This window comes from Carassius auratus, chromosome 42 (genome assembly GCF_003368295.1).
Source record: "Carassius auratus strain Wakin chromosome 42, ASM336829v1, whole genome shotgun sequence".
NCBI lineage: Eukaryota > Metazoa > Chordata > Actinopteri > Cypriniformes > Cyprinidae > Carassius > Carassius auratus.
The window spans coordinates 16,158,532-16,182,783 of NC_039284.1; the positions used below are offsets into that span (position 1 = coordinate 16,158,532).

The 24,252-nt window shown below is 35.1% G+C and overlaps 5 protein-coding genes across 5 annotated transcripts; 1 reads left to right on the forward strand and 4 right to left on the reverse strand.

Moving 5' to 3' along the window:
* Positions 1 to 3,305: 3,305 nt before the first annotated feature.
* Positions 3,306 to 9,360, reverse strand: fuca2 (alpha-L-fucosidase 2). Its single transcript, XM_026230072.1, has 7 exons — positions 8,980 to 9,360; positions 7,942 to 8,129; positions 6,993 to 7,332; positions 6,182 to 6,392; positions 5,634 to 5,824; positions 5,391 to 5,496; positions 3,306 to 4,754 (listed from the first exon to the last, which is right to left on the reverse strand). The coding sequence occupies exons 1-7, from the start codon at positions 9,162 to 9,164 to the stop codon at positions 4,617 to 4,619; spliced, it is 1,359 nt and encodes a 452-aa protein (XP_026085857.1). The 5' UTR covers positions 9,165 to 9,360; the 3' UTR covers positions 3,306 to 4,616.
* A 148-nt stretch (positions 9,361 to 9,508) lies between these two features.
* LOC113060853 (putative deoxyribonuclease TATDN3) lies at positions 9,509 to 11,707 on the forward strand. The gene is given in 9 exon segments (XM_074559867.1): positions 9,509 to 9,632; positions 9,717 to 9,749; positions 9,830 to 9,903; positions 9,969 to 10,092; positions 10,256 to 10,365; positions 10,447 to 10,502; positions 10,574 to 10,686; positions 11,010 to 11,087; positions 11,154 to 11,707. Coding segments are annotated over 9 exon segments (786 nt in total). The 5' UTR covers positions 9,509 to 9,578; the 3' UTR covers positions 11,298 to 11,707.
* On the reverse strand, positions 11,695 to 15,716 carry LOC113060852 (zinc transporter 2-like). Its single transcript, XM_026230073.1, has 7 exons — positions 15,683 to 15,716; positions 15,429 to 15,575; positions 14,517 to 14,670; positions 14,275 to 14,437; positions 13,371 to 13,476; positions 13,158 to 13,292; positions 11,695 to 11,872 (listed from the first exon to the last, which is right to left on the reverse strand). The coding sequence occupies exons 1-7, from the start codon at positions 15,699 to 15,701 to the stop codon at positions 11,727 to 11,729; spliced, it is 870 nt and encodes a 289-aa protein (XP_026085858.1). The 5' UTR covers positions 15,702 to 15,716; the 3' UTR covers positions 11,695 to 11,726.
* A 1,016-nt stretch (positions 15,717 to 16,732) lies between these two features.
* dnajc5gb (DnaJ (Hsp40) homolog, subfamily C, member 5 gamma b) lies at positions 16,733 to 20,599 on the reverse strand. Its single transcript, XM_026230074.1, has 7 exons — positions 20,446 to 20,599; positions 19,888 to 20,021; positions 19,587 to 19,800; positions 18,696 to 18,852; positions 18,537 to 18,593; positions 18,064 to 18,105; positions 16,733 to 17,936 (listed from the first exon to the last, which is right to left on the reverse strand). The coding sequence occupies exons 2-7, from the start codon at positions 19,998 to 20,000 to the stop codon at positions 17,884 to 17,886; spliced, it is 636 nt and encodes a 211-aa protein (XP_026085859.1). The 5' UTR covers positions 20,001 to 20,021; positions 20,446 to 20,599; the 3' UTR covers positions 16,733 to 17,883.
* A 633-nt stretch (positions 20,600 to 21,232) lies between these two features.
* tp53i3 (tumor protein p53 inducible protein 3) lies at positions 21,233 to 23,942 on the reverse strand. Its single transcript, XM_026230075.1, has 6 exons — positions 23,707 to 23,942; positions 23,393 to 23,521; positions 23,053 to 23,320; positions 22,203 to 22,415; positions 21,922 to 22,118; positions 21,233 to 21,700 (listed from the first exon to the last, which is right to left on the reverse strand). The coding sequence occupies exons 1-6, from the start codon at positions 23,722 to 23,724 to the stop codon at positions 21,518 to 21,520; spliced, it is 1,008 nt and encodes a 335-aa protein (XP_026085860.1). The 5' UTR covers positions 23,725 to 23,942; the 3' UTR covers positions 21,233 to 21,517.
* Between the last annotated feature and the right edge of the window lie 310 nt (positions 23,943 to 24,252).

A 24,252-nucleotide genomic window follows, 5' to 3' on the forward strand; every position in this document is an offset into this window, starting at 1 on the left:
GAATATAACACCTGCAGCGTGCCACACTGCTCAATGTGTGCGCAGAGCCCTGCTGAGGGGATTTATTAGCACTACCTCAACATAAAGTATGAATATTAAACTAGATTGATATATTTTCTGAAGATAATGTAGTGCTTGCATATGCAGAAAAATGTTAAGGCTGTTAAAGTCTATATAAAACCTGCTGTTCACAATTTACTACATGCCTTCTGTTGACCGATTGATGGTTCACACTTTTTAAAGCAAGTACAGTAAAAGGCTTTTTAGTAAACTGTAAAAGCATCCACCTTCAGCTCATGGTTCACGTGTGTTTTTGCTTTATTTTTATAAAGTAAACGTAAGGGTAACTTTTATGTTGTTAGTGATATTTCAAGATTAACACTTACTGGACTGAATCAACTTCAAAATAACTTAATTTTTTAGGAAAATCCTGTTCAAGTGTGAATATCAAATTTAATCATCAGGCTTTTGAGGAACATTTCTTTGTCTTTCTCTCTGTCATCATTGTATTGCATTGAATTCTATGTTTTAATCATAAAATTAAGCATGTAAATATTATATTACTAAGACAAATTATTGGAGACATAAGAGTGACAGCTGATGCTTATATGCATTTTATATAAGTAGTCTGCTATAGTATTATAAAGATATCACTTTTTGTCCATTAAGATATCAGCATTTCAAAAAATTGCATGATTTTCACTCAGTTTGGGCCTCTGAATAAAACATTTTGCCCAGTTCCTAATCCACGAGGGGAACATTTTACATTCATCAATAATAAGCTAACAATAAATTCAACATGACTTTCCACAGCTGAGTGGAATGAGACATTCATTCATGTCTTTAAAACAAATGCTTACGTTTCCGACGTTCACACCCCAACATTTCAGCAATACACTGAAATTAGTTATGACTTAAAATTTGTTGAAATAACTTAATAAACTTAATCCAGTTTAAGTAAACTAAATTTTACTGAACTTATAATTTAAAGTCAAGTATGAACGTTTATTTTTCTAATGCTGAATTTTAAGTTGTGATAACTAATTGTAGATTTATTCCGAAATTTCACAAATACTATAATTAGAAATGGCAAGTAACACTGAATTAAATGTGAGATTTTCTTGTGAAACTTACTGCAATAATCTTTACTAACTCTAATTTTAAAATAAAATGAAAAAGCGCTATACAAATAAACTTGAATTGAATTGAACAACAGAAAGGCTTATATGAGTTTAGCTACAGCTGAATTTCATTGATCATCTCTATTCAGCTCACAGACAGCGACAGCCATGGTTTAATTGTCTGCCATCCTGTGATTTGTTGAAGGCCTGTCTAAACGGCCATGACATTAATTTACAGCCTTTATACAGTACAGAGCTGTGGCTTCTGTACATCTGAAGGAAACGGAAATCTGCAAAACACTCATAATGATCCATTTCCATGTAGTAATTTGGCATATTTCCAATGAGGCAGGATATTTCTGTAAATATCAGGACTTGATTGGAAATGTTCCTCTTATATATCAGAATGGAGTGAAGAACTAATATAGAAATAAGACGGATTCATGTTATACATTTTAACAACATGCACTTTACAGAAACATTCACATTTTAATTACGTGTTGGCTTTTTTCTGCTTGAAATCAAATGACATTTCTTGCTATATATTTCTGCAACATCTTATATCGGTTTTATTTTAATATCATTGATTTAGATAGATAGTTTGGTTACAATTTTATATTTGATTTTATTTGTATGTTTTGTTGTGAGTTTAGTATTTTTTTCTAGTTTTAATAAAAAAAATGTCTATATTGTTTTTATTCATTTGTTTTAGTTTATTTAGTTATAGTTATTTTAGCAATTAATAATAAATTTTTATTTTTTTCAACTAACAACTGGAATTAAACAATTTAAGAAATATTGAGGGTCAGTAATTATAGACTAAACAATTATTATAATTTTTTTTTGTAAGGCTAAACTTTAAAAATAATGCATAATGCATTCCCTGTTATGTCACATTCGATTTATTTAGCAACCAGATTGACTTTTCTAAAAATCTAATAATGACACTGCATCTAATCATGTTATACACAGAGAAACTGTCACTGGGTTGGGACCCTTTCAAAAGGTATACAAATACGTACTTTTAAAATACTAATATGTATCTTTAAGGTACTAATATGTTCCGTTTAGGAGTAATAAAATACATGTTGAGATTCTGAGAGTGCAGTACATGTAGTGTACATGCAGAAAGCAGGACGAAATCCCCTCGCAGACCCCCTCATTCTGTTGTACTACACGTAATGGAAGATTGGCTCTGGCAGCCCAAAGGTCCTTCCTACTTTACCTCCCAGTGGCAGGCTCACCCCGCTCCAGACACCTGCCAAAACACACACACACACACTTGCATTTGGAAAGCATGATGAAAGATGGAAAACAGAACCAAAAAGGGAATCTCACATGTATGAGGAACATTGTATTGCTAAGTGAATTTTTCCCCCAGCAGAGTGAGTCAAAGCGGCTGTGATGTTCATAAACAGTGCAGGACTATTCTTGGCACAGATGGCCTGAATAACTCAGATAGGGAGTTTCTGATATGGGAGCAGTGGCACGTGTGTCTGAATGCAGCATGTGATGCTCTCCGGTTCCAAAGACGGCCATGAGCAGAGCATTATGGGTAGCTCAGGCTGCCACACACTGCTCTATTCAAATGAACATTAGCTAGTTAATTAAGATCCCACGCTGGTAACTGCTGTTAACAAAAACTATTTAAAAGTTATTTATATTGAAATAAAGCTGAAATAAAATACATAACATTTTATAGAAATGAAAATACAACAAGATAAAGTTGAAGTATTGCAACTAAAACTGAAAAAAAATGTATTATTATTATTATTTCAAACTAAAAAAAACTCCCTAATGAACTAAAATAAAAAGCAAAAAAAAAAAAAAAACGATTAAAACTTAAAACAGACCATATTAAATACAATTTAATATTTATAAAATCTTAAAACATAATAATCAAAATATGAATATATAATTTTTCAAGGAATAATAAATAATAATCTTTAAGTGTTTTATATAAAATATTGTACGATAAAATATTAGATCATTTTTTAAATATTTTGCTCACCTGTTTTGGAATATAAAATAGGATTTACAACCAGACACTGTGATGATAACAACAACAATTGGTTTATTCATAAAAAATAAAAATAAAAAGAATTATGCAAAAAAAAAAAAAAAAAATCAATTCATCTAATAATAAGAATTTTTTTTTTCAAAAGACAGCTGGCTTCGGTTTTCTTTTTTTTCTTTTTTTTATATAGTGCATGTTTATGGTGCTTCATTTGCCAGTGTATTTTCGATTCTAAATATCATTAATGATAAAACAAGTGTTGATTTAGAAATTCTAAATGTAACAGCATAAAAACTAATAATATTTAAAAAAAATAGGTGCTGCAAAAACATTGTTTCAGTACATACTAAAATGGCTTGAATGTAACTCTATACCCTTTACTCATTTAGTATTCATGGAATGATGAATATGCTAATGAGTCTCCACCTCCACACAGCAGCTCACAAGTAAACTCTGTAGTAAACTCAACACAGAGGCAGTGGTCATCTTGTATTAATGTTTATAGCGGTCATTCATTGCAGTGAATGTGTTTAAATTATGAATGGATAATAAAGCAAATAGCGTTTCCCTTATAAACACTAAAATCCTGTCGCTCATCTTAGTTCATCATGATCACAAAATTGTGATGAACTAATTACATAATTAATTTAGTCAAGGTTGAGTTCACCAAAAATTTTAAATTCTGTCATTAATTACTCAAACTCATGTCGTTCCAAACCTGTAAGGCCTTCATTCACCTTCAGAACACAGATGAAGATATCTTTGATGAAATCCGAGAGATTTCTGACTCTGAATAGACAGCAAGGGAACTACCACGTTCAAGGCCCAGAGATGCAGTAAGGACATTGTTTAAATGTGACAACAGTGGTTCAACCATAATTTTATGAAGCTACGGGTTTGAAATGAGGGTGAGTAGTTAATGACAGAATTTTCATTTTTGGGTGAACTATCCCTTTAATTACATTGTGTCTACTATTTTGTAATATTGAGCAGATTTGTGGCATGCAGAACTCAGTACTGGACAAAACTCTGGTGTTTTGAAGGGTGAGTGGATTCTGAATAATTTAAAGGCCTCTGATTGGCTGATGCAATCATGAAATAGACAGATATGTCTGTGATTGGCTACACTGTAATTAGAAACCTATGAGCAGTGGAGACAACAACATGAAAAGCCCCATCCAACAGGTTGATGGGATTGATTACATGTTTGTGACTTAGAAAAAAAGGGTGGTTTCAAACAGGGTTTTTGGTACATGAAAAATGCTCAGCAATGTTTCTGACAGCTGAATTTGCACATGGTTTGTCTTTAAGCATATGAAAATCACCAGATAGACATGAAGATAGACACAAAGTTAAAAACTTGATTTTCATCACAGGGGTTAGTTAAATTTAAAATGTGTGGATAACAAAAACCTGTAGTACAGACATGTTTTTTATTATTCCTAAAGGCTACAGTTAACTGTGGCGCCATCCTCTGGCTACTCCGCACCAGTCAGTCGCAGGGTCCAAGCCCAGGAGCAGGGAATCTGACTGGGGTCCAGCTGGGGCAGATGAACCTTTAGACCAGTGGGTTTCATGGACTCCCACGAGAGGGACTGATATCCAAGCAGCTCCACCTGATTTGGAAATTAGTTTTGAAACAAAAAAATAGTGTGATTGTCCTGAAACATCTGCATAAATCAGTTCTGAAAAATCAGAATCGGGACATACACTTCTCAAACTCATACTTCCCTTAGAAATTAGGGATTTTCTAATGTTTTTGAAAGAAGTATATTAAGTTCAACAATGCATTAAAACAATCAATTATTAGTAGAATTTAAAATAATTTATATTCTATCATCATTAATGTAAAAATATAATTTATTCCTGCAATCAAAGCTGAATTTTTTAGCATTATTACACCAGTGTCTCATGATCTTATCAGAAATCATTCTAATATACTGATTTGCTGCTTAAGAAACATTTCTGATTATTATCAATGTTAAAACAGTCGTGCTGCTTCAAAATTTAGTGGAAACACTTTTTCAGGATTTATTGCATAAGTTCAAAAGAACTGCATTTATTCTACATTATTAATTTCTGTACTGTCACTTTCGATTATTTTAAGGCACCCTTGCTGAATATAATTAATGATTACTTAAAAAAAAAACTGTGATTAAGGTAGGGTTGGTTGCTAAGATTTAAAGGTAGGAGCTTAGCGAACAACCAATTGTTCAATTTTGGTTCTTTTTTATATCTACAGTATGCATTACCTGCGTCTTAGACGGTGATACAACTGGGTCGCTCAGAACAATATAGCCATCAGCGGGCCATGAAAGGAAAATAGCATAGATTGCGTTCTTCTGATTCTTCGTATACCTGTTATAACAAAAGAAAACCATGCTTTCATTAAAAATCAAATAAAGGTGAAAAAGATAAAAGCATGAAATGAAACACAAGGCTTTGGCAGACAGACCTTTGCTCATTATGTAACAGTACATGATGATATGACTGACCAGACTCCAGGAGTGACAGTGTCGTTCTGAACTCTCCATGCGCTGCTGTTGTAAATGGCCTCTCCGTTGACCTTAAGCCACTGGCCCATCTGTCGCAGACGCTCCTCAAAGATGGGCATGATTCGGCCGTCGTGTGTGGGACCCACGTTCAACAGCAAGTTCCCGCCGCAGGACACGGTCTCAACAAGAGTCTGGAAGACAAGCAGAGGACTTCTCAATGCTCAGATTTCGCATACACTATTGTTCAAAGGTTTGGGCTCAGTAAGAGCCTTTTATCCAGAGATGTGACAGTATATACTAACATTTATATACTGTAACTATTCATCAAAGAGTCCTGAAACTGTTTTAAATATTAAGCAGAACAACTATTTTCAGCATATGTTTCTCGAGCAGCAAATCAGTATATTAAATTAATATATCAAGGATCATGTGACATTTAAGATGCTGAAATATCAGCTTTGTACCCCAGGAATAAATTAGAAATAAGAAATGAATCCAGGCATTAAAAATGAATGTAGGCGTCTGAATGAATGTAAAAGTAAACTCACTGCTATCAGCTCTTCAATGGTCAGGTAGTCGCTCAATTTGGCTTCTCTCCTGAACCCCCATGACTTCTTGTCCATGGACATGCAGTTCTCCCACTTGTGCTTCAGCAGGTGTCCGGGGTTGTAGCGATCTGAGCAGGTGTAATATCCTCCATGATTACATATAGTGCCGTATCCCCAGCGGTCGTTGGTCACAACAGTGTCACGCACAGGGCTGAAAACACACATCAGCAGACACCTTCACTTAGAAAGTTCACTTAGAAAGATAATTTTTTTTTAAAGGCTACATGGTCTAAAAATAAAAATGGGAAATTAATGTGACATTTATGTTAGTGTCTTATAGAAAGGATGACATAGTCTTTAAAAATGTTCAATATCCGAAAACCTAATAAAAGTAATTATAGAATTTCATATATGTATTGAATAAGGCCATACAAGCATCTAGAGGTTATACGATAGTATTACATGATTTTCTTTCTTGCTTGCTTTCAATGCAACAAATTTTAAATACCTTTGCTACCAATTTTTTACTTAAACACAGTAATAATAAATACTTTTTGCATTATTGTATATAGAAATAAATGGTGCATAATTTAGAGCTGAATATCAACTAGTACAATGAAATCCTCTTACAAAAAGTTACGTTTATTGTCTATGGGCTGTATTGAACACAATGGTCACAATTACACCAGAATAGCAATGAGTTAAAGGAATGAAACAGACTTTGAATTGGATATTTGTCTCTGTTTGTTGGCTTCTCAGTTTCAACCTCACTGTGTAACTGTGAATGACACTTCTGTTTATGTGGCCTTACCTCTCGTTATAAAGCCAGGCGAGGAACCCTGTGCTGTTCCAGTAAGAGGCGGGCGCATCTCCATCACCATCAGACCACAGCAACTCAGGTTTGAACTTGTTGATAATCTCGTATAGTTCTGGCAGGGACTTTGTGGTAGGAAACACACTGGTTTTGAAGGACTTGTCAGCATCAGCTTTGAACAGAGGGTTAAACCACTCAAATAAAGAGTGGTAGAGACCCAGACGCAAATCACTGTGTGCCCGCAGAGCGGTGGCAATATCATCCACCAGATCCCGCCTCGGCCCGACATCCACTGCGTTCCACATCCACGAGTTCTTCGAGCCCCATAGTGTAAACCCTGAGGATTTGAATCATATTTGTGGGTGAATCTCACAAAACCATGAGATTTTTATGAGTCCCTAATGCTCATCAAGGCTGTATTTATTTGATCAAAAATACTGAATTTTTTTTATATTGTGAAATATTTTTACAATTTAAAATGTGTGTTGTTTATGTGAATATATTGTAAAATATAATTTATTCCTGTGACGTAATGCTGAAATTTCAGCATCATTACTCCAGTCTTCATTGTCACATGATCCTTATATATATATTGTGCATTCATGACAAAAATGATGCATCTTCTCTCTATATATTTTCTATATAATTTATTTGATTGTCCTCTTTGATTGTCCTCTTTGGAATGTCAATAAGTATAAATTGTAAAATAATTTGTAATTTAGTGCTTACTTCCAAAAAAAAAAAAAAAAAAACTAAAAAGTGGCATCATTTTATAGTAAAATTACATAGAATTCAATGTTAAAATATTTACTGTTTTACCCTTTACTCTGTTTATGTTAAACTATTTTTACAGTATTTTCTTACAACAATTATTACAGTGTAACTATGTAAACTAATTATGGTTGACAGATGTGAAAAAATGAAATACACTGCAGTCGGTGCAAACCTTCATGATGTTTGGTTGTGAGGACAATATATTTGGCTCCAGACGAGGCAAAAATGTCAACCCACTCTTTAGGATCAAAGAATTCAGCCCGGAACTGAGGAGCAAAGTTTTCGTAAGTAAAGTCAGGTGGGAAATTCTTCTCCATAAACTTCACATACGACGGGAATTTCCGGCCCTGCCAGTACCACCTGTTTGAAAACAAAAATATTAAGTACAAGTAACCTCAAATATATAAATAGAAACATACCTTGACCTTATATATTTGAATAATGTCTGTATTTATTTGAATATTGTCTGTATTTATTTGAATAATGTCCTGAACGGTCTCTCATGTTCAGGTCGATTCTAGCAAAACATGCACGTTTGTGCTGGTGTTACGGTTCAACTGGTTACCGTGTTATCTGATGACCAACTTCCTGATTCAGGAATCATCTGATTCTGGCTGAATCAAGGAAATGTCACTGTGTTAACTTGTGACCTGTGTTTACCTATTATGAAAATAAAACAATAGTAGAATGCTGATATATCCATGTAAAAAATAAATAACGTGTTTTGGTTATATTTACCATTAATTGCAGGTTTCCAAAGTACGACAGACTAAATTTTGTGAGCGTTGTTTAATGCATAATATCCAAGCACTGTCACCGGCAGCAAGTTTAGTTGTACTTTTCTTTTTGTTTTATTTTGAAAAGCTTCTCTTTGCTGTTTACCATGCTATGGAGGCTCTCTTTTATTCTTATCTTTAATTAGATTTTTCAGTGTTTGCTAAACATTCTGTAATTTATTAGTCATTAAATACAGCATGTAGTGTAGGCCTATGCCATGCCTCATCAATGAATCCATCTTTTTTTAGTCCTAAAAGGTTAAAGGTGTATAGATGTAAGCAGAACAATTATTTTTTTATAATGTTAACCACTTTCGTTTCCAAAAAACTATAAACTATGATAAAAGTTCATAAGCATGCATTGATTAATGGCGTGTTGTAAAAAAAAAAATATTATAAAATAAAATAAAAAAATTGCTGTTTTGCAGACTTACCAGAACCATTCACTGCCATAGCTGGGAACTGAAAACACTCCCCAGTGAATGAATATGCCGAATTTGGCTTGATCGAACCATTCCGGGATAGGTCTTGAATCAATTGATTCCCACGTAGGCTCATATTGACCAACAGAGGTGTCAATCAAGAGTAAACAAAGGGGGACAACACTCCACAGATGCATTGTGCTGCTACTGTCCCTTATTCTATCACAGTCGTCATAAGAGGGATGTTTCAGATCACATGATGTTGTTAGCTACATAAACACAACACGTGATTGGTTGCACACCTGCCAAATGACAAAAAAAAAACGAACACAAAAAACCTGAAATACATAAACTGCCGGCGCTTCCACATACTGGAAACAGGAAACAAACCAGCATGAACGCCTCCACGGCGAAGGCTTATGAATATTAAGTACGTACCGCGTTCGCCGAGTAGTTCTAAATCACGATTGGCTGAACGGCGTGGAACGCTGGATGACCTAATTAATATTTATGATATAAAACTTCTCCTTTGTAGTATGCCGTCAAATCCGGTTACGCTTTTTACATGTCTGCCGATCTGTTGTTGTTAACGGTCTTAAAACTATAAACCCATGCAAGGATATATCGACTGTCACTGTCATATATCTGCCGAGGATTTTGACAGCGTAAGAGAAACAGGTGGAAGGTTCATTAAATAATACTATGCAACTGTGTTAGGAGTTCCTTAATGAATTTGTTTTATATTTTAGGACATTGATGATGTCATTCAGGAGTCTAAAAAGGTAGCTCTGTTAGTCTGTATTCTCTTTTAGGATGTTGTCATATTAATATTGTGAGTGCAATAATATTGTTGCATTTTTAGGCTGGGCTTGTTGCCCTTCTTGCAGTAGCAGAGCACGCTGGTGAATTTGAGAAAATCATACAGCTCTCACAAAGGTATATCTGATATCTTACTACAGCATATCTTTTAGCAAACTCTATATAAAGTGGTGCATATAAAGACAAAATAATTTGATTTACTGTCGTACACCTGACACTGTTTCCTTTTTTTCTAACCCGCAGGATTTAGATGCAGCATTACCACTGATCGAGAAATACAAAGAGCACATTGTGGCTATTGGTGAGGTTAGACATATATTGTATGTCTAACTAGTTGTTATTTGTGGGTTATAGATAGAGAATAGACTTATGTAGTAGATAGGAATAGTTTATTGCATTACTTGCTTACCAATGCATCCTCCGCTGTCAAAATGAGATGTTATGATGTTTTGTGTATCATCATGTACAGGTTGGCCTGGATTTCATGCAACGTGTAGTCAACAATGATGCTGGGAAAGACGGTCAGAGACAGGTGCTCATTCGACAGGCTGAAATGGCAAAACTGTTAAATCTGCCTCTGTACGTGTCGCTCTTCTAGATGTGTGTTTTTGTCCTAATAATATCATGGTCTTTCACATAGCACTGTTTTTGGTCTATTAGGAATGTACACTCAAGATCTGCTGGAAGACCAACCATCCATCTTCTGAAGGAGTTGGGTATGCATAACAAAACAATGCATTGTTGCACAAATTGGTTGCTCTTTACAATCATGGCATTCTTTTTTCAGGTGTAGAGAATGCACTTCTTCATGCATTTGACGGAAGACCTTCGGTTGCGATGGAGGGTGTAAAACCTGGATTTTTTTTCTCAATACCTCCATCCATTATCAGAAGCGATCAGGTAAACCTAACCTACGTTTAGGTCTGTTTACAGTATGTGCTCTACTAATAGACATACTACTAAACAGCAATAATATCATATCAAAACTTCTACTTCAGACATTCTCTCAACCTAATTCATAGTTTTGTTAATTAGTGCATATATATATATATAAATGACACAATTATTGTCTACCAACTAATTTTGAGCATTTAAAAAGGAGCTTTTACAAAAAATGCCATGAGAAACAAATTCACTTGAATGTGTCCAAACTTGAAACTGGTAGTGCATATCTGTGCAGAATCTAGTCACGCATCACATGTTTGTCCACCTTTCACACGAAGCAGAAGCTGGTGAAGCAGGTTCCTCTGTAGAGCATGTGTTTAGAGACGGATGCTCCAGCGCTCGGGCCTGAAAAGCAGGTACGGTGGATTACATAAATGATCTAATGTTTCTGAAGTGTATTAACTTCTGTGGTTTTACTCTAGGTGAGGAATGTACCTAGGAATATCAGCATCGGTGCCGAATATATTGCGAAAATCAAAGGTGTTCCCTTGGAGAAGGTCATGGAGGTCACTACCCAGAATGCCCTGCACCTCTTCCCCAAATTTAAAATATTTATCAAAGCTTGACATTAAAAGAGTCCTCTTTTGTTTTTGCCAAGTTTTTTTGTTGTGCAGAATGTAATGCTTATTTTCAATTATTTATGTTAAGAGTGTGAAGATTAATGCACTTTATCAGTGCATTATTATCTATGTTGGGTTCGAAACAATTATTTTCATCAGTGTTCCTTTCAATTTTCACCACATTGTTTAATAAATACATTGACAAATGTCAAAAAATATTACTTTATGAACACTTCATAATCATGTCATTGTCATGCTTTATGACAAAACGTGTGCCTTAGAAAAACTGTAATATATGCTCTTAGGTTTACATTCATATATTCAATCAAAGAGTATGCCAGACCTACATTACACTGCTTGTTGTATGTCATATAACTTGTATGTGACTTCTTGAATTAACCTGTGTAGATCAATATGAGAAGCTAAAATCATATGTTAGTCCATCAGATCCTGGCACTGTAAGCAATCAGCCATGACATCTGTGTGTGTCTCCATCTGAATGGTGATATTGCCGAATCTGTATTCTGTCTGGAGTAGTCTGGTCATGTCTTTCAGCACGGTCTGTGGGTTGGTTTGCTCATCTAGAAAATAAAGCATTCATTTGGGTTAAAAGATTTCTGATATTAGAAAACACAATTTACTAGTTCAGTGACAATAAATTTTTAAAACACATTTTTGTAACTGTGGGTTCCATGTATTTTATTATTAATTATGATGTTTGCAGTGAAACTGACCCTAACTGGTTTTGATACAATTCACCAAAATAACATTTTAAATAGTAAATCGTGACAATTGGAAATGGCAAACAGATCAAAAATATAACTTTACAAAAATAAATATGGGACCATATACTTTAGGCCGATTCAGTTATTACTTTTATAGCATTATTATTTTCAAATTTGTGGAGAAAACCCGCAAAGCGGAGCAAACTGACGTAAAGCCCCCTGGAGCACAATAAGCGCCACACTGCCCCCTGCTGGCGGACTCCACAATTACTCCTGACCTCTATAAAATATTTTAGTGCAAGGATGGTGGAACCAGGTTCATTACCCCTGAACAAATATTCAAAAAAATTAATTATAAAATTACAGTAACTACCACAAATGTGATAACCCTTTAGTGGGCATCACACATACAAACATAATTACTTTAATTTACAAAATGAACTGTTGTGATGCTCACACACTCTTCAAAACTATCTCTTCTCTTATTAATCCGCCTCCACCTCCTCCGCCATCGACTCTTACAGCTGACAAATAAGACAAGAACCATCAGTGATCAATTCTCTACACCGCAGACTGAGGATAACTAATGCACACTATCTCTCCTCCTCCTCTCCATTCTCAGAGACGAACGTTTCCAAACTTATCCTGTCCAATCATCCTACTACTTGTCCACCCGATCCGATACACATCCTTCAAGCGATTTCTTCTTCAGTCATACCTTTACATACTCACATTACTCACAAACTCCTCTCTTCACTGGGGAACATTTCCCTCCAGAAGTTTGCGCTCTGCAAGTGAATGACGCCTTGTGGTGCCAATTACTCTCACGGAGCCTTTACTCATTTTCAAAAAACATCAAACATCAAAAAACACTTACCTTTTCATTTCTTGTATATCATATTCTCCTGACTACGTATTCTGTGCTAGACTGACTGAGACTTGTCATGGCACTTGTATACTGTTGTTGCTCTCTTGTTGGTCTGATTGCTTCTATTGTTCTCATTTGTAAGTTGCTTTGGATAAAAGTGTCTGCTAAATGATTAAATGTAAATGTAATGTAAAACAGAAAAAAAAAGAAAAAAAGAGAGGCTGGTCTCCCAATGGTATTTGTGTGTGCATTTGAATGTGTACTTTGACCTACCTATGACCACATGCACAGAGAGCTGGGTTTCGCTCGCGGTGAGAGCCCACATGTGCAGACTGTGTGTTGATTTGACTCCACACACTGACAGGAGAACATCTTTCACAGAGTCAAAGTCAACACCACGCGGGACTCCTTTAGATGAAACATCAACCTTCAGCTGATTTTTCAACCATCTGGGAATTTACATCTGCAGATCAATCAATCACTTGCCTTCCATGAGTATTCTGAAGATGTCTTTCAGGATGGTGAATGTTGTTCCAAGCACAAATAACGAAAACAGAAAAGTACAAATAGGATCTGCTATTTTCCATTCAGGCTGTTTAGACAGAGGAACAAAAGTTATGCATGTATTTTGTTTTATTGCATATTCTTTTCTTTTTTTTTTTTTTCAGTGGTAAAAAAAAGGCCAGCTTTTCCACCAATGAATAAACAAGGTAAATAATAAAATCAACGAATAAAGGAGTTTATATCACAATTTGCAAGTTTGTTACATGAATTCTGAGAGGGGAAAAACAATCAAAATTGCGAGAAATAAAGGTTTATGTATTGCAATTGCGTGTTTTTGCATCGGAGACTTTATGTCTCACAAAAGTCATAATTGTGAGATTAAAAAGATGCAATTACTTTAATTTATTATGGAAATTGGCTTACACAGTTTTCCAAACTGATGAAAAGCTAGTAATACAAATGTAAAGTAAAAAATAAATAAATAAATAAAAACACACCAATAAAGATGAAATATTTTGTAGCTATTAACCAACAACAGAGAACCGTGGACATTTGAATGTGGTTTTAAAATGATTGAAATATTAACATTAATATTTTAGGTAAAAAAAGTTTGGGAACCTCTGCATTGAATAATGAAATATAAAAACAAGTGACGTATATTTGACATTCATAGTTAATAATCAAGCTGATATTTACTGATGATCAACATCTGTGTGCACTGAATTCATACTGTACATCCTCTAAAACAAGCTGATTCAAGCACAAATGAAGAAGAAAAATAATGCTGAAGTGAAAACATCCTGCAGCATTTGAGACACTTGATCTGATGAATCACATTCACACGTGTGAAAGTACTTTTGTATGTCAATAATGGTAAAGTACAAACCCTGAAGTAGACGATGGTGGCAGCCAGCAGCACACCTAAACTCTGCAGTAAATCTCCCAGCACGTGAATGAAAGCGGCCCTCACGCTGGTGTTACTGTGCTCTTCTGAGAGACTGTGACTGTGAGAGTGACGGACCGGAGACTGATGGAGAATGAATGCCAAACTGATGGAGACACACGCGAAAACACTGTACAAGAAGATGCCAACAAACACTACTAATGAAATCAAACAGCATCACTCACAAGATGTTGAGCACTACAGCGCATGCAGCTGTGATCATCATGATATCACTGTGAATCTCATAATCATCACTGATGAGCCTCTGAACGGCAAAGAGAACAAGAACCACCGTCACTGTCCAGATGGACAGAACAGACAGAAGAGCCCCTAAAACCTCTGGACGAAACAAATGACAGAAACACCGTGGAACAGTCATGAGGCAAAAGTTTGGACTCATTAAGATTGTTAGTATTTCTGAGAGAAGTGGCTGCAATCATTGGATAAAAGTGATTTTATGAAATATTACTACAACTGTTTTATGTGATTATATTTTAAAATGTAATTAATGTTTTTAATTTTCAGTAGCTATAACTTCAGTGTCACATGATCCTTTAGAAATCATTTTAATAATACGCTGATTTGCTGCTCATGAAACATTTCTGATTATCATCAATGTTGAAAACAAATCTGTCCTGCTTCATATCTGTAGAAACTTTCATTTTGAATTAAGAAAAGATACTTTTATTGAGCGAGGTTGCATTAAATTGATAACAAGTGACAGTAAAGACACTTTTAATGTTACAAAAGATTTATATTTCCAATAAATGTTGCTCTTGAGAACTTTCTATTCAGCAGAAGAAAAAAATTAGCACAGTTTCCACAAAAATACCAAGCAGTAAAAACATTATTATTAATAAAACCGTTTCTTTAGCAGAAAATCAGTATATTAGAATGATTTCTGAAGAATCATGTGACTCTGAAGACTGGAGTAATGATGCTGAAAATTCAGCTGTGCATCACAGAAATAAATTACACTTAAATATTCAAATAGAAAACATTGTATTAATATTTCACAAAACAGTTTTTACTGTATTTACAATCAAATAAATGCAGCCGTGGTAAGCATTCCTTTGCACGTGCATATAAATAAACACCTGATCGATGCCATCCAAAGGTCAGATGTTTGGACGGTGGCCTAGAGGAAATCCACAACGAAAAGAGACTGATCGAAATACTGCCAAAGTCAGTGAGAAGATGTGCAGCATCGGTCATTATAGCAAGACTGTGAGCAGCGTAACCACCTGCAAGAGCAGAACATCAACACATAAGTCTTAAATGCATCGAAAGGGAACAGTGAGTTCATGCCCATCTGCAGGTTATACATTAGAGCATGTCCTTCTCTTCTCACCAATGACTTCTCCGATCATGAAGATCAAGCACACAGCACACGTGATGAGTAACTTCCTCCGGGCCTGTGTTTTGCCCTGCTGCTTCAAGTGTGTTTCTTTCAGACTGTGACAATGAAACGATCGAGTGTCATGTTTACACTCAAACTGAGAGCTGAGGCATTCCTCCTCCGAATTATCCAGAAGACTAAAAGAAACAGAATGAAGAAATCTAGATCAAACACTTCAAACCAGTCCGATTGATTAACTGAATATGAGAGACTTACCCCAGAAGTTCTAGCGAGTTCTTCAAGGTCTCGTCCTCCAAGTTCATCATGGAGACAATTACCAAACAATAATTGCAATAAATCCTGCTTGTAGTAACAGGACTGAGCAAGTCGAAAATTTTAAAACAGTTTGTAGATTAACTTAAATGAAATCTCAATTTTGCCGTTGGACTAAAGCCATATGCTGTTTGACACCCTGCTGTTATAACGTGTCAGAAAAATGTGTTGGTGCAGTGAAACCATGTTTAGATTTCGTCAAGGTCACACTGCAAAGCTAGCGATAAAGAAAAGAAAAAACTGGAGGGTTTGGAAAACAGATGCTCACGTTTGCACGTGACATCAGCTAACAGGGAAACTTCTCAGAACAGGCAAGGTCATTTTTTAACAAACGTTCTTCAAGTAAAGATCACAAAATGTTTGTTTAAAGTTATCTGGTCTCTAATAGTGCAATCCAAATGTTAGCACAAAAACACTATTTAAACATTATCCACGGAACGTTTCTCTGAATCATTTCAGCATGTACATTTTCTAATGTTTTTTAAATGTTACTACTTGTTATAGATGGTCTAGACAACTTCCTAAAGCAACATTTCCATAATGTTTGCAAAATTTAATTGAAAATCCTGTTTTTATCTCACATTCACATTACCGAGAATAAACCTTTTGAACATTCAGAAATAACGTTGGCAAGACATTATTAAAGCATATTTAGTTTTGCTTGCATATAGAGCAATGTCACTGCTGTACAGATTCACATAAAGAAACCCACATTAAAACTTGAGCAGATGCAGTAATTGACAATATTTATTCATCTCTCATTATTTCACATAGAAATCATGCAGAAATCATAGAATATCAATTATAAACAAAACTTTTATACACACAGAAACTCAGGCAAAACCATCCCTGAGGCTGTGTAATATTACCACAATAAACAAAACATTCACCTGCTTTATCACCAGTGAGACATGATTTCAGTGGTCTGAACACCTGTCTTAATGATCATACTGCATAATGCTCATTATTTATACATTCGCTTGAAACTTAAAAAAAAAAAATCTACATCATACCAAATTAGGTTTGGTTGTAACGGTAGCAAAATAAACCATCCATGTTTATGTGCATAGACAGATAAGAAAAGACTTATTCCTTATCATGTATTTGATCCTTAATGACTTCACATTGTACAAATACAGTATTAACAGTAACTTTATGTTCTTAAGAATTACTGATGTGACATGCACAAAATGCATTTATTAGGTTTCACTGGAAAAGCACGGTTTAACATTTACACAGTGTAGGAGTTAAATATATTAAATCAAGCAAAGCAATGAATCTGGTGTTGTTATATAAACAGAACATTTTTATGGTTTTTCTTCAGGTTGACTTTTTTTGTGCAAGATATGTTTGATTGTACTCTAAAAGGCATTTAAAGCAACTGTATGTACATTTTTAGCTTGAAATATCAGTTTCCAAATCATTCTGGCTTTAGTTTCTATCCAAACATCTGTTTAAGTTGGTTCGAAATGTTGCGAAAACAATGAAATGCTTTATGACAGCAACAAATGCATGTACTGTATTCACTGTAGGACAGTGATATATTTACGCGAACTCAACTGTAGGGGGCTCCAAAGTTGCAAAAACACACAAAACTACATACAGCTGCTTTAAACGGCGCATCAATGAAGCATTACAATATAAAGTGTCTCTGTAATAAAAATCATGAGACATTCAAGCAACCAAAACGCGATTATAAAATGATGTAAACAAAAATAGCATTATATGTGGAGGTCAAATGAGCCACAAACCGCACAGGCACTGTGTAATACAAACCACTGACGCTCAAACACATTTCTAGAGCACTGTCCTCATTTCCACAGCAGCCAGAAACAGGGAAGGTTCAGTCTCCTTAACAAGTCTGGAGGTTGTTGTTTGCTCTATTCATGCGCCTCGTGTACATCTGGAGTGATCAGTAAAGAAGTGTCTCCATCTGCACGACAACACAGCAAAATAACCAAACTCTGAATCTGAAATGTAATGCCATTTTGTTGCCTAAAAGTACATCACATCACACAGAATATAATGTGCTATTGCTAATAACTGGTGCTGATATTCACCTGAGTTTTTAGGAATAGGCATTCCTACAATCACAGAGCTTTCTGTAAAACAACACAACGAAAGTAATAGTTAAGCAATAGAAACCAAATAAGAAGAGTTACTTCAGTGACCAATAAGTGTTTGATAATTGATGAATTGCACTATTTATATGATAATTCCATTATATTTATACACTGCCATTTGGGGGTTCATCTCACCAAGGATGCATGTATTCGATTAAAAATACAGTAAATGTACTGCTAAAAACAGTAATATTCTGGAAAATATATTTCAATTTAAAATAACGCTTTTCTATTTTAATTTAATTTCAAATGCAATTTATTCATGTGATGCAAACTGAATTTTCAAATGTCTTTACCTTCACTTTTTATCAATTTAATGCGTCCTTGCTGAATAAAAGTATTAGAAAAAAATCTTACTGACCCCTTACTGTACTATCTATCTATCCATCCATAATGCATATGTTGTTCACCTGAATTTCCAGGTGCAGGACTGGGAATAGGCTGTCCTATTATTACTGTGTCATTGCCTGTAAATCACAAAAAATACAATGATTTGCATGATTTACATAGCTCTGTTCTTTATATCTGGTAAGCTTGTGTTTGCAGTCTCCACAGCTCCTGCTCCTCACCTCTGTTCTGCTCCTCTGACATCTCCGCCTCCAGCACATCTGGATCCACATAGTGGCCATTGTCTTCGCTCTCCGAAACGGCACATTTACCACAACAGCAGCAACAGCAGCATAAGCAGCAGCAACATGTGAAGATCATTCCCAATCCTAGGAGCGCCTGAACCGAAAAATAGAAAACAACTGAGATTACACCACTCGTCATCACATTTGCTGAATGAAATCTAGTACAGGTTACTAACACATTTCTGCTTTCAACAACTATTACTTCAATTCTCATCTGATTTTTAATGTGCATGAATGATTCTGATGCCTACTCTATTTCAAGGTTAAAATAATGGCCAGTGACAGGAAAATGCATACATCAGCCAGATGTTTTCTGCTACATCTTACATTTTACTGCATCCAAGCAGCAACTGAGGAGACAGATTTTGTGAATTTAGAAAAATCTTGTTTTGACATTAAATGGAATATTTGAACATATTTTTCAACTCCTGAAGTTAAATGCATCATTCTAAATATTTATTTTTGTCATTAAAACGATTAAAAAGATTTTGACATTTGATGCTTTTGTTATTTTGGTAAAACTGATATACATACATACATATATACATATACATATATATATATATATATATATATATATATATATATATATATAATTAGAAAAATCGTCATTATTTTGTCAAAAAAAAAAAAAAACTTAACCGTCGTGATCGAACGCTTTTATTAATCATTTTGAACTCTGAACTCTAAAATATTAGGATTTTTTTTCAAGATGCAATGCTATTGTGGTGTACATTTCACCCTGTTCATGACTTTTATTATTTACATTTTATATACAGTAAAAGTAGAAATAAAAACAAATAAGAAATATACACACAAACTACTCACTTTAAACCAGCATTTGGACATGAGGAAGTAGTATTTAACGCCCTCCTCTCCGAACTGATCCGCGGCGTAGAGGCCCATGGAGCCATATTCGTCGTAGATCTGTCGTTTGGTTTCGTCGTTGAGGATGGTGTTGGCATTGTTGATCTCTTTAAACTTGTCCGCTGCTTCGGGGTTGTTGGGGTTCTTGTCTGGGTGATACTTCAGTGCCAGTTTCCTTATGGTGGGGATTTATAAAACATAGCCTTTAGAGGGAATTTGCATTTGTGATTTCTTGATGAACATAAACTATTAACCATAAAACCTGTATGCTTTCTTAATATCTTCAGATGAAGCTCCTTTCTCCAAGCCTAATGTTTGGTATAAACTCTCTCCAGCTCGGGAAAGCTTGCGTTGAGGCCGGCTTGAATCTGTCATCGTTAAATTCTGCTAAAAATACTAGAGATTGAAGATGAAGATAGTCATTATGCCATCCTTTCTTATAGTCAAAATATGTTTTTATTCTTATATGAATGTATTTGGACACTTATGCCTTATTAAAAAATGAATGCCACTGCATTAGTTAAAATACATTACATAAAAGATATTAAGTAATAATAACAATGACATGTAGACTATGACCTAGGAGTCCGAATAGGGCTATATGTGCATACAGTACATTGAAAAAACACAACCAAAACAAAGATGATTCCATTTCCTTATCCATTTAAAAACATATTAAGTATAGAGAACTACATTACTAAAGCATTTTATATTTTCTTTTCATTAGACTGGCGCTGATTTGAGCTCAGGCTTGTTGAGATCATCTCCTGACAGAGAACTAATAATGAACTAATGATAATCAATGAAAACAATCACATACCGTTTACGAAAAGAAGCTGTAGTCGAGTTTTAATAAAGTTAAGTGTGTATTCATTTTTACTACTATTTACAGCTTTTAAACGGCGGTGAAGTGAAGTGGAGTCATCGATCTTGAGCAGAAGTTTAGACCAGGAAGTAGGAAATAAACTTTCTCCTACGTCAAGTACGAAAGCTCAGTGTCAGAGAGCAGCGCGGGATCTGTTTTATAATCCGGCGCGCCTCGTTCGAAACGTTCTCAGAACACTGGCTAACGTTCTCTCAACGTTATAAACAAACGTCCTTACAGCGTTAAAAAAAGTTCCTTCAGTTATCTGCTCTTTAATAATCTTCACAAAATGTTAGCACACAAACGTTCTTTATATATAATACATTAAACGTTTTTTATGAAGCACTTTTTTTTTCATTTAAAAAAAAACATAAAAACTACTGTACATTTCCTGAAGAAATTATGACTGCTTACTGTGTTTTAAGACGGTTGTTAGAGTGTTATGAGTTGTTGTTAGGTGGTTGCTAGGGTGTTCTGTTATCGTAACATATAAAAATTATGTTACAAGAATGTTTGCAAAATCATAAAATTAAATTTTTCCTTAAAGTTAACTCACAACCAATAAAAAAGTAAATAACCGTGCATTTCAAACTACTTAAGCAAACTTTTTAGAAAGTATCAATAACAACTGAATAATAATAATAATTTGAACCATGAATAATAGTAATCAAAGATTTACAAAAATGATACTCAGCTCCTTTAATTTAAAGGTTATATCTTAAACACACAATCCAAGTTATTGTAAAATGTTTATTAGAAATATAAATGATACACCATAGCCCTCATTTGTAGCCAAATTGTAAGACTATTTAGATATGTTCCCAACTATCATAAACCATGGATATGATTCATAAAACATTAGACAGCTGTTTAAAGTAATGCACAAAATTAGGTTTTCTGCTCATAAACGTCTTAATGGTATTTATTTATGTGATTTTTTTTTAAAGAAACATTTAACATGAATAGATTTTGTAAATGGAGATAACCACAACGATGATTTCACTCCATATATTCAATAATAATATGATCAAGAGTTTCCAATTTTAAGAATTATTTTTCCAATATTTTGGTTGGCCTCCATACGTTGATGAGCCATTTCAACATCCTCCATGTTGAATGTGCTGTCTATCACAGGCTGCAAGGGAGGATCTGCGGACTGGAAGTGCGGCAAAACCTGCTCCGTGAAACTCCGGACCAGCTCTGCTTTATACTAGAAATAAAACACAATCATAAATGCAAAGTGCATAACACGTAATGCTTCAAAATTAACATTAAACATCATCAAAAGAGTTAAAACAGGCAAAAAATAAGCATATGGGTTTTGGAGTGACATGAGGTTTGAATAAATAATGGCGGTATCTTTATTTTTGGGTGAACTTATGAAGAAGCAATGCAATCTGAAATAACTACAGTAGTATTATTGAGTCTGACCTGTAAACTTCTGGATCTAAGGAGACTGCAAAGGAGCTGGCCTCTCTTCCTCAAAAGCTTGCCAAGCAAGTCCCCATCTGCTGTTTTACCTCCCAACATGCCATAAAGCACCCATCGCCCATCTATTGCAAGGCTACAAATGTTCTTCTCCCAAAAAGATCCACCAACACAGTCCAGAATTATATCAGCTCCCTTGCCTGCACACACACACACACACTTTAATTTAAAAGTGTTCTTTTTAATGTTGAAGAAACACATTCAAAACACTTAATAATACTAACCTTCAGTAAACTGCAGTATTTTTTCAGAAAAATCCTCTTCTTTGTAATTGATTCCTGTAGCTGCTCCCATCTGCTCTGCAAATTTGAGCTTTTCAGGACTCCCTGCCGTTACTATTGGAATCGCACGACTCAAGCGAACCAGCTGAATGGCAGCAGTACCGATTCCACTCGCTCCAGCATGAATCAATACGGTCTCATTCGGCTTCACTTTGGCTATAAAAGAAATCAGCATATAGAAATATAATGGTCATTTAAAGGAATAGGTCGCCCAAAAATGAAAGCTTGCTGAAAATGTACTCACTCTCAGGCCAATCAAGATGTAGAGGTGTTAGTTTCTTAATCAGAACAGATTTAGAGAAATGTAGCCACACAGTGAAAGTGAATGGGTGCCGTCAGAAAAAAAGAGTTAATTTATAAATAAATAAATCACGATTTACAAGTAACACACACATCTCCAGTCCATCAATTAACATCTTCTGAAGCCAAAAGCTGTGTGTGTTACAAAAAAAAAATCCATCATTAAGATGTTTTAAATTTAAACCATTGGCTCTGTCCAGAGTATATAAGTCTATAATCCATAATATTGCTTCCCCCAGCTAAAAAGCCCCAGCTTTTCACTTCTCAAGACATTAACAGATAGATTGGAATGGTGTGGATTATTGTGAAGTTTTTATCAGATGTTTGGACTCTCCTTCTGACGGCACCCATTCACATTCATTGGTGAACAAGTGATTTAATGCTAAATTTCTCAAAATTTTCTTCATCGTGGATGGCCTGAGGGGCGAGTAACTTTTCAGGTACCGTAATTTTAATTTCTGGTTAAGAAGTCACATTTAAAGTTAAATGTTACCTATGAAGTGCAAAAGTTGGTAGGCGGTCAGCCAGGCCTCAGGAAGAGCTGCGGCTTGATAAAGATTGAGAGGCGATGGGACAGGCATGACGAGTTCTTCTGGAACAGCTACATATTCTGCATAGCCCCCTCCTCCAAGTAAAGCCATTACTTCACTTCCCAGGATCCATCTCCCTTTGACCCCAGGACCGATGTCAGCGATCACACCGCTGGCTTCCAGACCCAAGATCTCACTCTCTCCAGGAGGAGGAGGGTAAACACCCCTTTTCTGTCAATTACTACGAGCCATCAGTTGGGTTCAATTTATTGGCACAATCATTGGCAGGATTTTATGGTTTACCTGAAGCAGGTCCGCTCTGTTTAAAGCGGTTGCAGCGACTCTGATGAGGAGTTGCCCATCTTTGGCTTCAGGCCGAGGAATATGTTTCACATCCAGTTTGCCTGATTCAACACACACTGCCCGCATTGACTAGAAAATGAGAAGAAATATAATCTGTTTGCCATGCTTCTTAGTTACAGTTTTCATTTTTTTTGTTTTCCCCCTGCAGTACTTTGGAAATGTGATTATAAATACAAAATTGACTTCATTTGATTATAAAACAGTGAAAATTAGATACAATAATTCATAAAGACATCATGATTTGTTTTACTTACTGTTCTGTCTTCGTGCATTTGTTGCTTTGACACTTAAATGTGATCTAACACAAACAGGACATCAGCTTTACTTTTAAAGCCTAAAATTAGAGCTAAAGAAACGAGAAATTTAAACGAAGCTTTATATAACAAAAAAGACACAATGTATTGCAACGTAACAATGGAACTTGACCTGAGACACTCATGCACTGAAACCAGTGACTTGCTTTAGCGTTTGGTTTTATGCGCAATTTCAACGCACACATGACGTTAATGATAATGAAAACAATCTATAACAGAATAAATAGATCAGCTCGTTTTTAAGTACTGACACAAATTATGACATATAATCGACTTTAATCTTTGTTTTGTTGTCTGAGAACACTGAAACTTAAATTAAAATAGGCCACTTTCTTGTTGATGTGTCAAACATTTAACTCTAACGTTACCTACGAAAAAAAACAAACTCATATTAGAGTATTTTTAATTTAACCTCACCTCAATGAAACACATGAAGTTTTGATGTTGTGCATATTCGCATGAACTGCTCATAAACTGCGTTGAAAT